The sequence below is a fragment of the Narcine bancroftii genome, chromosome 5, assembly GCF_036971445.1.
Source record: "Narcine bancroftii isolate sNarBan1 chromosome 5, sNarBan1.hap1, whole genome shotgun sequence".
NCBI lineage: Eukaryota > Metazoa > Chordata > Chondrichthyes > Torpediniformes > Narcinidae > Narcine > Narcine bancroftii.
In genome coordinates this window covers 87,310,350-87,323,436 of record NC_091473.1, presented here as the reverse complement: position 1 = coordinate 87,323,436, position 13,087 = coordinate 87,310,350, and the positions used below count along the sequence as shown (strand labels likewise).

The window sequence follows — 13,087 nt, the reverse complement described above, 5'->3', positions numbered from 1 at the left end:
TGATTAAAGAATGGGATGCCAGAGGATTCTCAGCCAAATGGTGTAGGATGATTCTGCTTTTTGCTTATACCTTGAAGAAAGACTCAGACCCAAAAAGTTAGTAATATATCTTTAGCCCCTATGGACGCTGCAAAACTGGCTGAGTTCCTCCAGCATTTACTGTGTGTTTTTACTACAATCACAGCATCTGCAGACTTCTGTGCTTCACTCTTATCTATTCTGTGTTTCACCTTTTCTAATGGCTTCCCACTATCAGTCTATAAAAGATTAGCCACATATTCCCATCCAGATCTTAATTCAACAGTGTCTACTGACCGAAAGCAAAATACTGTAAATCTGAAATTGTTCATTCAGGTGCCTTGCCGTTCAGCATGGGCAATCATTTCTCTTCATCCATCACAGTCTCTAACCCTCCCCTGTTTCTAACCACGATGTTAATTCATCTATCATTTTAATTCTCTGTCTGCCTCTGCCTTCCAGCTTTCCAGTTGTAACTAAATGTTTTAATGTATCTCTTTGCATGATGTGTCCAAAGAATTTTGATTGTTGTTTTCTGATTCTTTTAAGTCATGTATGTTTTGTTTTCATTCTTTGTAGACAACTTCTTTTGTAATTCTGTCCATACATTATATCCATAGCATTCTTCTGAGAAACCACATCTCTTGTTGCATTGATTCTTTTTTCCATTGCATTTGTGATGGTCCACGGCTCAGAACCATACATCAGTATAGGAAGAATATAGCAACTGAGAGTTCTAAGGCAGACTTCAATTGAAATTTTCTTGTTCGTTACGATGTTTCTCATTTCTATAAATTATGTTCTTGCCGTTCCTATTCTTGCTTTTATGTCTATTCGCATTTGCCATCAGATGTTACTCTCGATCCAAAGTACTTGTAGTTGTGAACTTGTTTTAGGATTGCAATTCCCAATACAATCCTACAATTTGGAATATCAGGTTTCTTTGAAATCTGAAATAAAAATGGAAACTTTTTGCAAATAATCTAGGTTAATTGCATCTGTGAAGAGAAAAAATTTTGAAATTTCAAGTCAATAACCCTTAATCAAAATTGGAAAAATTTCAAAATGAAAACCAAGTTTCAGAGAAAGGTGGGGAGGCTGGAGGCTGCGGAGGGAAGATCAGAGGAAGTGAGGTTGGAGACCATCCAGGTAGCCTGATGTTCATCAGTGAGATCAGAGCCAAGACATCTCCACTTTATTAAGATTTGCTGTGTATAGATTAACACTGCCATTGTTACCAATCTTGATCCCATTGTTGGTGAACAGAGTGTTTTCAAGATTCAAGATACTTTTATTGTAATAAAACAAATGTAATATTATACAAAATTGCACAGTCTGTCATAAGGCAGACAAAGATTCACCATCAGCAGAAAGTGCCCAGTGCCCCTTATAGAGAGAGAAAGATAAGCAAAAGAGAGTCCTTTCAGAGTCACTGAGTGACTGCAGCCACAAATCCTTGGCAACCCGAGTTTCAGATCCAAACTTTCAACACGATCGAAGCCTCTCGGTAGCCCCTCCCACCCTAAGCACCCTCTCGCATATTTGTTTTGATACTTGGTACCCCTTCAGCCAGTCTCTGCAGCCTGATGGGAGTGCTTTGAGTGCAACTCACCAGCACCCTGCAGCCTCTGTGGATTTCTCGCCTGAAGTTGCCAACAGCCGTCGTCTGTGAATTCTTAAACTGCAGAGCCCTTCATAAGACTACCACCATGGTTACTGTCCAATAGGGTCATCTCCTCTGCTTCTCCTTCTCAAACGGCCACTGCCAGCACAGGTGCCGCCATCTTGAGCTCAGACCCCATGATTGCAGGATTTTAAAATAAAACACTATTGGCTCCTTTAACAGGCCTGTATGGAGCTGTCGCTAGTAGATATGGGTGGCAAAACCCTGCAGAGAAGGACTACCAAGTATTTGAGAGGAGGTTAGGTAAGATTGAGTGAGATTGTTTAGGCAGAGGGGAGATTGGCAACAATTCTTGGTCAATCCCCAACCCTCCCTGGCTATGGATTCAACATTATAGCTGCTGTTTGAATTGTTTAATTTTCACTTGTGGGGGTGTTCCTTGCTTATATTTATTACACCATTCATCTGGTGTCTCTGTGGAATCTATGATAACAATTGGAGAAACTTGTAGAAGCATCTTATCATAGACAGGTGGGAGATGAATTCATCTCTTAGCTGTTACTCACATTAATTGAACTATTAATTTCAGTTATACAGTACAAGTAGCTAAAAGACATTTGATAAAGTACGTGGATAAGAATGGTTTAGAGGTGATAATGGGGCAAATACAGGTAAAGGCATCTTGGTCACATGGACAACTTGAGCTGTAGGGTGTGTTTCCATGCTGTATGACTCCATGTTCAGCTCCAGGGTCTCTTGCACAGGCTCTGAGTCTAGTGAACCACAGCAAGGTTGAAATAAAAACAGAAAATGCTGGATGCACTCATCTATGAAGAGACAACTTTCCATCAGATTGATTGCGGTATTCAAAAATTTGCAGATGCAAGAAAGTGAAATAAAATGTGAAAAATCTTGTTGTACCCATGCAGCATCTCCCAACAAGTAATACATCATGCTTCAGTGTAACCTGATCAAGATGGAAGGAATGGATCTTGTAGCTCTTCCTCTAAGATCCACAGGAAACTGTTAGACTTCCTCAGCATGGGACTTCCATGTTCCTTCTCGTGGACCCCACACCCAACCCCCCATGAACTGCCCATGAGTTTGGAAGTGTCAGTTGTTTCATTGGGAACCACCAGTTGGTAGTCATCTGCTGCTGGAAAGACTATTCCAGCCCACCTGCTGATCGCATCTGTGGGCCTGTTTTAGGCTAGCACTTGTCTGATTGGTTTCACAGTTGAGATGGGAGAGGCAAGTGTTGCTGGTGTTTGCTTTATTCATCTGATTCTACTCTATGTCTAAATTAGGGCTTCTATTTCTCATTTAAATACACTTGCTGTGTAAAATGGTTTTTTTTTATGGATAGGAATGACATGTGGAATTGTTTTAGGAACATAGGACGTAGGAACAGGAGTAGGCCAAAAATAGCCCATTGAGCCTGCTCCGCCATTCAATACGATCATGGCTGATCTAATTCATGACCTAACTCCACCTACCTGCCTTCTCCCCATATCCCCTAATTCCTCTATCATGTAAAAATTTATCTAACTGAATTTTAAATATGTTTAATGAGGCAGCCTCAGCCACTTCCCTGGTTAGAGAATTCCAAACATCACCCATAAAAGGGTTACAATCTTGATTTCAACATTATGACCAAACCTTTACAATATGAAACATTTTAAAGTTACTTTTTCAATTAAAATACCGGAGCAGGTAAACTTCAAAGTTTGTCATTAAAGTTACAATGTTGCCTCTGTTGCTCAGAATGCTGTTGAAACATTGCTATGAAAACACGGCATGGTTAGTATAGTGGTTAGCTCATTGCTGTTACAGCGCCAGCGATAGGGACTGGGGCTCAAATCCCATGCTGTCAGTATGGGCTTTGTACATTCTGCATGTGTTTTCTCTAGGGGCTCCTGTTTCCTTCCACCCTTCAAATAATGATCTGGGGATGTAGGTTAATTGGGTGTAATTGGGCGACATAGACTCATGGACCTAAAAAAATATTTTTAAAATTAAATTTAAAACCACATAGGAATAAAATATTCATACACATTCATACTTTGGGGCAAAATTTCACAAAATGCATCACTGTGTGCAGAACATGGTATAAGCAGGCATATACTACCATATGTTAGAGCCACTCACTTGGTGGGTGCAGTCTTTATATTGCTGATTTATATGCGTGTCGGTGCAAGCTAGTATCTTGGTGATATAAGGATCAACTGGAACTCAGTGGTAACACGTGTGTAAAGATTTATACAAGCCTTGTAAAATCTACCTCAAGGCTGAAATAGGATGAATTCAACGCAAAGAAATTGATTTTTATTCCTCTGAAAGTTGTTCACAAAAGAAATGTAAAACGGAAGAATTCTACCCTTTTTAAAATAACTGGAAATTTCTGGAAAAAAGGAAGGAGGCATGAAATGGGAGTGGGTGGAAAGGAAACAGCTAGTTCAGTCATGCTTAGTAATGTCAACAAGTTCACTCCTGGAATTTTATGCATGTGAAAAAGATGAGATCTGGTTAAGTATGAGTGGCACAAACGTATGTTTTTTTTAATATTCTAATCATGAAGAGGAATCTAGTTTAAGCGGAACTCTTGGTCATTGTGGATCTGATTTTAACTTCAATGTAAATAACTTGCAACGCACAAGGCCCAAATAGGTTTCTCTTTCTACAGAGAGAGAGAAAAGCTTGGCAGTTTCTGTTTCATTGCTTATTTTTCCACCCTTCACTACCACACTGGCTGCATCTGACGTGTTAATTTTTGACAAGGATATGCTGTATTGACTGCTTACTAATGGTGTACAGTAGGCCTGTCTTGAGATTTTTTTTCCCTCTTTGTTTAACTGGCCATGTCATTTGTTACTTATGCATTTCAATTGAAGAACTATCCCATCAATTAGTAATGCAAATCATAATATTTTTTGCTTGTCATTAGTAGTGAGATCCTCCAGATCAGATAACAGTGGTACTAACTCGCATTCTTTTCTGCCATAGACTAAACTCAAACTATTATGTTACGCACGAACAACCCTTTTAATTATGTTTGGGACTAACGGGTTTTTGTTGGCACTAACACAGGAGCAGCAATAGAAAATTCACCAGACAATGGCAAATTCAAAATAATCATTTTTATTAAACTATTAATAACATAACATTTCTTACTTAATTCTAAATTTACTTAACTCTAAACTTAACCCCACTATGTGCAAATGTAAAATGTAAATGTGTGCATAATTCAAAGTCCCACTCTGAAAAGTCAATCTTTTAGTCTTGCTTGAAGGTCTTAAATTCTCAGTTCAGAAATAATTAGAAAGCACTTTTAAACATTATATCTTCAGGCCTTTTTACTCACAATTATGTTTTCCATGCAAAGAATCTGCCCTCTTCTCAAAGACAGCAAATGTGGCTATTTTCTTCCACAATTAATTCACAAACCCAGACGAGGGTTAAATGAATGTGGATTTTTTTTCCACGATGAAGTCACAAACCAGACAAGTTTAAAACAAAGTGGCCAAACACAAAAATAGATGCAGTATACTTCTGTCCTCTTTTCCAAATAGACAGCAAAGTGATCTTCATTTATTCAATAGCCACTGATTCTGTGTTCCCCTTCTTCCAGGAGTAACACACAACAAACAACACCAATTCTGGTTACTGCAACTCAACCCTGTCTTTCACAAGGTTTCAACCCCTGTATGTCACAGGGTTTTGACTTCTGTGAACTCTAAGCTGAACTGTTCCAAAACGTTGGAATTTGGTAATATATTTCTCCAAATCATGGATGAAGTGAGGCCCAATTCTTGCAAATCACATGACCATCAGTTTTATTTCTACCAAAATTCTGTTCCTTTTTCAAAACATTTCCATATTCATAACAACCTCTGACCTCATCTCTGGTCAAGAGGCCTAAGTGGCTTTGGTTCTTGAATAATTAAGACCCACTTGAAATCCATTAGCTCTGTCCAAGACACATGGACTCCAAGAATGAACACTCTTAGAAAACAATGGTTCTCTATAAATATGCTGTGACCTGTGTGTGATCCTGTACCAACCCACAGCTAACTTACTAAGAATACTGTTACAATATTTTAACTCTATAATTGACATTTTTTATAAATTAAAGATTAACACAAATCCATTACAATAATATACAGTACCAGTGCAAGGGTTGTTTTTTTCCATCTTGACAGTGACCATACTTCACATTCTTTGAGTGAGACTTAATTAAGCCTCATATTGGTGGAGGTGACAATGCTATAGGCCCAGACCTATGAATAAACTCATACACACAGATTTTTTTTTAACAATGAAACAGTATTCTGACCGTATCTGGCAACTCTGAATTTGACTCAGATACTGTTGAAAATTAAATATGGTTCAGAATCAAGAGTCTTCAGTTTGTTGTACTTGCCAGAGCTACAATGTGCCTGCCTGAAATCATTGCTGTATCCATGGAACCAATGGATAGCTAAATGGTCAAGTTAGTAGGTGTGATTCCAACCTGAATTGGAGATGAATTGTCACATGTGATAAGACAGTGTGGCCATGATTTTCTTTCCCATTTTAAGTTGTGTTATTAATAGTGTGGTCTTTGCTTCATTCACTAGAGAAAAAACCTAGACTTTTCTTTTGCTAAAAAAAAGAGATTTTCCTGAAATGAAAGGGATTTTGGTCTGTTCAGAATATATTTTTAAATCAAAAATATTTGAAGTATAATAATTCAAAAAGTGGCAAGATGGAGGTATTGTTTTCCCCAGCTGGAATATTGAGAACTAGGGGTCACTATCACAAAATAACAGGTCAGCCATTCAAGAGAAAACAGAATTTTTTTTTCACGTTGCTGGTAAATCTTTGGAATCTTCTATCCTGCAGACTGTGGAGGCCTGGACATGGATTCTGTTCAAGAGAGATATCAGTATTTTTTTTGGATCTCAAGTCAATCAAGAAATATGAGGTTAATACAGGAAAGTGATGATGAAAAAAATCAGCTATAATCAATTTGGATGTCAGAGCAGGTATCAGGGGATGAATGGCCTTCTCCTGTTCTGCATGTTCTTATCAACTCTATCAAATGCAAAATATTGTGCCTTCTATGTAAATAAAGCAAGCTCTGGCAACACTGAATTCGAGTCATAGAAATGTAGCACAGAAATTAGTGCTTCAGCCCTACTTTTATATGTCAACCACAGAACCTTCATTACCTGGTTCTATTTATTTGTATTTGGTCTATATCCTTATAAACCTCTCCTATCCATGATCCTGTCCAAATGTCTTTTACACATTGTTATTGCAGTCAAGTCAAGTTTAATTGTTATCTGATTGTACAAGTATAACCAATGATACAGCGTTCCCGGGCCTCAGTGCAAAACTTGCAGAACGTACCATAACCTATTAACCATATAACAAACATAGAAACAGGCCAACTTGGCCCTTCTTGTCCATACCAAACACTTTCTCCCACTTAACCCCATTGACCTACACTCAACCCCTAACCCTCCATTCCTTTCCCATCCAGATACATATCCAACTTCTCTTTAAATGCTAATATCGATCCTGCCTCCGCCATTTTTCCTGGAAGTTCGTTTCACACACCCACCACTCTTTGAATAAAGAAGTCCCCCCATCATGTTTCCTCTAAACTTTTTCCCCCTAACTTTCAACTCATGTCCTTGCATTTGTATTTCCCCCATTTTTAAAGGAAAAAGCCTCAATCAAATCCCCTCTCAACCTTCTACACTCCAAAGAATAAAGACCTAACTTATTTAACCTTTTCCTATAACTTAGACCTTGTAAACCCAACAACATTCTAGTAAATCTTTTCTACTCTCTTCAATTTATTGATATCTTTCCTATACTTTGGTGACCAAAACTGTACACAATACTCCAAGTGTGGCCTCACCAATATCTTGTATAATTTTAACATAACATCTCAGCTCCTATACTCAATGCTCTGTTTTATAAAGGCCAACAAACCATAAACTTTCCTATCCACATGTGACTTTACCTTCAGGGAACCATGTACCGTTATTCATAGATCCCGCTGTTCTACTGCACTCTTGAATGCCCTACCATTCATCATGTATGTCTTATTTTGATTAGCCCTACCAAAATGTAACACCTCACACTTACCTGCATTAAACTCCATCTGCCATCTTTCAGTCCACTCTTCTAACTGGCCTAAACCCCTCTCCAAGCTTTGAAACCCTTCTTCATTATCCACAGCTCCACCTATCTTAGTATCATCCACATACTTACTAATTCATTACAACAAGACATAAAACACATCCAGACAAACAATACATATGTGGGACAATTATTTTATCTCTACATATAAATAAATATTATTTCATGCTTAAGAGTCTTGGATGGTTAGTGTGAGCAGTTCCTTTGGTCATTCAGCTTAGTCTGAAACCATTGCAGTGCCCGTGGAACCCATGGATAGCTAAATTGTCAAGTTAGTAGGTGTGATTCCAATCTGAATTGGAGGTGAATTGTCGTCTGTATGTAGATTACTGGGGTGTAAATTGAGCAGCACAGACTCATAGGTTTGAATTGGCCTGTTACAGTGCTATAGGTCTAAAATTATTTTCAATTCTCACTGTGCGTAGGAAGAAGTTGTTCCTCAGCCTGGTGGTGCTGGCTCTGATACTCCTGTATCTCTTCCCTGACAGGAGCAGCTGAAAGATACTGTGTGCAGGGTGAAAGAGAATCCTCAATGATTTTACTCAGCCTCTTCAGACAACAATCAATGTAGATCATATTGATGGGGGGGGGGGGGGGGAGGGGGGCTGCTGGTGGAGGCAGCTCCATTGGTCCTCTCTGCCACTTTTATGGTCGGTTTGGATTGACCTCTGATCTATTTCTCTGCAGCCACCATACAACTCTATGGTGCAGCCAGACAGGATGCTCTCAATAGATCTCCTATAAATGGTTGACATAATGGTGGCTGGGAGCCTTGCCACTTTAGTCTTCTCAGATGTACAGTCGCTGTTGCGCCTTCTTGACAAGTGAGGAGATGTTGAGTATCCACGATAAGTCGCTAGTTAAGTGAACTCCAAGGAACATGGTGCTCTCCACTCTACTATAGAGCTGTTGGTGTGTAGTGGAGGATTTTCCTGTGACAATGATCATCTGCTTCATCTTGACCACATTGAGACTAGGTTGTTACTCCTGCACCATTTCACGATTTTCCACCTCTTTTCTGTTGTGCGACTCATCACTGTTGCTGATGAGGCCAACTACTGTTGTGTCATCTACAAAGTTGATGACACTGTTGGAGCTGAATCTGGTGATACAGTCATGGGTCAGTAACGTGAACAGGAGCAGACTGAGCACACAGCCCTGAGGTGCACCAGTGCTCAGCCTGATGTTCTGCTACCGACCCAGACAGACTGTTAGGAAATCCAGAATCCATTTACAGAGAGGGGTATTGAGTCCCAGTGAATACCCACCTCTACCTCTTCTTCTGGCAGTACATTCCATATACATATCACCATCAAGTTTGCATCAATTCCCTTCCAGATTCTACACTAGAGGCAATGTAAAGTGGTCATGAACTTACCATCCTACTTCATCTTTGGGCTGAGGGCAGAAACCAGAGCATCTCGAGGAAACATGAAAGCCTGCAGACACTGTAATTGTAGTACATATACAGAAATGCTGGAGAAACTCAGCAGGTTTCACAGTGCCCATAGGAGGTAAAGATACATAACTGATGTTCTGGACTTGAGCCTTTCCTCATCATGCCTTGAGGAAGGGCTCAGGCCCAAAATGTCAGTGATATATTTTTAACTCCAAAGGACACTGTGAGACCTGCTGAGTTTCTCCAGTATTTCCACTTTTTACATCTAGAAACATATGCAGTCACAGGAAGAACATACAAAATCCACACAGGCATGAACTGAGCTCAGGACTGAACCCAGGACTCTAGGGTTGGAAGCAACAACTCTATATTTTCGTCATTTTGCATTGCATTTCAAATGAGATATCATGACTAGTGACACAAACATATTCTTAGCACAGACACTTCTGTGATGAAATCAAGCCCTCCAGTTTTGAGGATCTTAAAGTACATGTTTTATGCACTGCACATTGTAAACTAAGAAAATGCTGTGGGTTCGATCTGAAGATATAGTCATTAATACTGCTGTACAGCTTAGATTCCCATTGGCAGCGACATGGCATGTTATAGACTTTGGAACTTCCAATCAACAGACACAGAAATGTTTTTCCTCACTTCAAAGAAATGGCTTTCCACTAATATATTTGTTTTGATGGTCTAGACTTGAAATCCCAATATTTCTGTGCTTCCAGTACTGGACACATGTTAGAGGAAGTGTACTGAGGTCAAAACTGAAGAAGAACAGGATTGGGGACCAAGTGGCACCAGGCAAGATGCACCACAGTTGCAGTCACGTCGTCTCATTGAGATGGTGGACACAAACCATAGAAGCTTTCTACTTCTAAAGTTCATCTACCTAATAAGTTGGATCTTTGTGAAGTGCTGTTCCATAATGAATAATCAACAGTAGATTGATAAGCAAGTGATAAATCCGAAGAGATTTAATACCAGTTTTTGTACTGTCGCATGGTAGTTAGTTAGTTTCCTGGACTATTGATTTGAGACAGGCTGTCAAATCCCACCTTAGTAGCTGGGCAGTTTAACTTCATCACTAAATTTTTCATGTATGTACTCTGACAAAAAATCTGAAATCTTCTGGAAAGAAAAAGCTGGTATCAAACGTCATTTCACATTTCCATGTTTCATTGTGATTCAACTTGAACCATCTTTTCTACACCAGCTGTCAGAGCAATCACACAATCCCATTTTCCAATCTATTTCTGAATAAGTTGCCAACAAGGCACCCATTCCATCTAAACACATGCATGCAATTGGAAAGTGGGAGGAAAGCAGAGCACTTGGAGGAAACCCATGTGATCATGTGAGTAAATGCAAACTTGACACAGAAAGTAACAGAATTCAGAATTCAACCTGGATCACTGCAGCTGTTGGATAGTCCTGCTACTTGCAGCACTCCTGAGCTGCCACAAAACCCATCAGGTTATCATATACATCCATTGACTCGCTAAGGTCTTTCAAGGAAAGAAACTTGCCATCCTTATCCATTCCTGCCTACAGGTAAATCCAGACCCATCAATGTGGACGACTCTAAACTGTTCCTGAGATGGCTGTCCCAGACCCTGGGTTTGGGGCGCATAAGGATTTGGGCCATAATAAAGGATTTGGGGCACAATAAAGGATAGGCAAAACTTAACCATCATTTAGGAAGGTTGTGGTAGTTTCAGGTGGTCTGCAGCCTCCTTGTTGCTTCAGTGCCATTGCACTGCATTATAAATTGATGGAAGATTATTGTTTATCAAAACCTAACACATAAGAAACAGAGCACAACAGTGCAAACATCCGATAAGAGGTTAAAGTGAGTCAGAAAATAATAAACATGATAATGCAATCAAATCAAACCAAGAATAAAGACATAAAGGAAAAATTGGCAGTTTTTCTCTCTCTCTTCGCCTTCCTTCAGACATGAATTGATAGCAGACATGAACTCAGACTCTGACACTCCCTGTTTTCCTGATATTTTCTAACTATGTATGAGTAAACAGTGCATCTTGCAGGTTAGAGGCTCCTGTTATAATCAGTCGTCCACAGCTTGTTAGAGAAACAGATTGACAGTTCAAATCACTTCTGAGGTCCACTTGTATGAGAAATGTTTTAAATGCACATTTTGTTCCCATTTGTAGTAAACCACTGTTATATTGTGATTGGCTGCTGCTGACTAGACTCGCCTCCCGAGACTGATCCTACCCATTACCCCTTTGCATGCTCTCTACTCTTCCTGCCATGATCAGTCGATGAGGTTGGTTGCTGCTCCAGTCTTCAGTCAATAAAAGCCCATCAGTTTCACAACCTCATTCTCTCGTGGTAATTGATGTTGCATCATCATTTTTATCAAACACAAGTCGATATCAGTTTCCTTCTTTAAAATGCAAGGAATAATGATTTTGTTTGTTTGATGGCAGACATGCTTAAAATGATTTTTACATCCCTAACGATACTGGAGACACTGACAGTAGGTTTTGGATCCAAGCAGCATTTCAGATTTATACAAAAATAAACATTTTAAAATCATTTTAATTACAAAAACAATTTACTTAATAAAATTCAAATTACAATAAAAGTTGTATTGTATTCTAATTGTACCAATTTCTGAAAAAAGTGGTAGGAATAATCTAACATTTCAAACTTTAGTCTATTACATCTTTAATATGGACTCAGTCTGACCATCATATATCTCAGCTAAGTTGGCCATGGAGTAATACCATGATTATCTTCGTGACCATATACTGGGAAGGGGTAAAATCCAAATCAGCTTGCATTTTTTTGATCCTCTTGCTGACTGACAGTTGTTATTCCTTAAGTGATTGTATTGCAATATGACCCTAATGTAAGAAATTTATTGTTTTATTTGGTATTTGTAAATTAAATTATAGAGAGACTAGTATTGCAAGAATTGATTCAACACAGGTTCAGATTTATAAAAGGTAACTTTTGTACAGACTCTGGAAGACTCTGCAAAGTATTTATCTATTTTATATTTATTATCTCTTTGTATGGTAATTTAATGTATAGGAGTTTAACAAAGTACCTGTTTGACTGCAGTGAGTATGAATTTTGTTGCATGTGTACATTGTATATATAAATGACAATGACCTCATGATGATGAAAATGAGATTGCATCTTAAAATATTTATATACAGCACAGTAGAAACTGATTCCAGCCATTTAAACCCATGCCACTCATTTACACCCAATTAAGAAATCTGAATATAAAAGTAAATTTTCTGATATGTTTTTAAGAATTGTATGAAGAAGTGCATGAGCATGATGTCATTCTCTATGGATGAATTAAGATGCTCTTGCACTTTTAACCCATGACTAAGGATTCCATTGCTTCTCATCAATGAGGTTTACGAGCTTTCCACAGCTGCATCAGCCCAAGGCTTTGGTGGCACTGACATCTGAAATCCTGGAGCTACTTTTCTCACAGAAAATTAAGATCAGAAACTGAACATGAAATAATTCAGTAATTTATTTCTGAAATTAATGTAATGCCTGGGTGATTTATTACTTTTCTATGTTACAGCCCAACTTCAGCCCAAACATTTAATTGGAAATGACAGCTCAGACAGTGATGATGAATCACAATCCAAAGGTAAGAATTCAAATGCAAATCCTCTGCTTGGTTTAAAAGGAAAAATCAAGTTCAAACCTAATGTCAGACACTTCCCCCTGTGCACTTAGGATATGCCTTCTTATCAAATGGAAACAGTTTTCTTGTGTACAGTGGATTGACTGGTTGTTGGCTATGAGAGTCAGTAAATGGCAGAGTTTGGGGAGGTGGACCTGAACAACAA

At 38.8% G+C, this 13,087-nt stretch overlaps 1 protein-coding gene across 3 annotated transcripts in view; it reads left to right on the top strand.

Annotated features, from left to right (window-relative positions):
- The window catches only part of LOC138763672 (cytosolic phospholipase A2-like), a 139,958-nt gene that overhangs the window by 105,912 nt on the left and 20,959 nt on the right, over window positions 1-13,087 (top strand). For all 3 annotated transcript variants that reach the window (XM_069938214.1, XM_069938213.1, XM_069938212.1), the window contains one exon: window positions 12,817-12,885. In XM_069938214.1, the coding sequence (XP_069794315.1) occupies window positions 12,817-12,885 (69 nt within the window). The remainder of the gene's footprint in view (window positions 1-12,816; window positions 12,886-13,087) is intronic.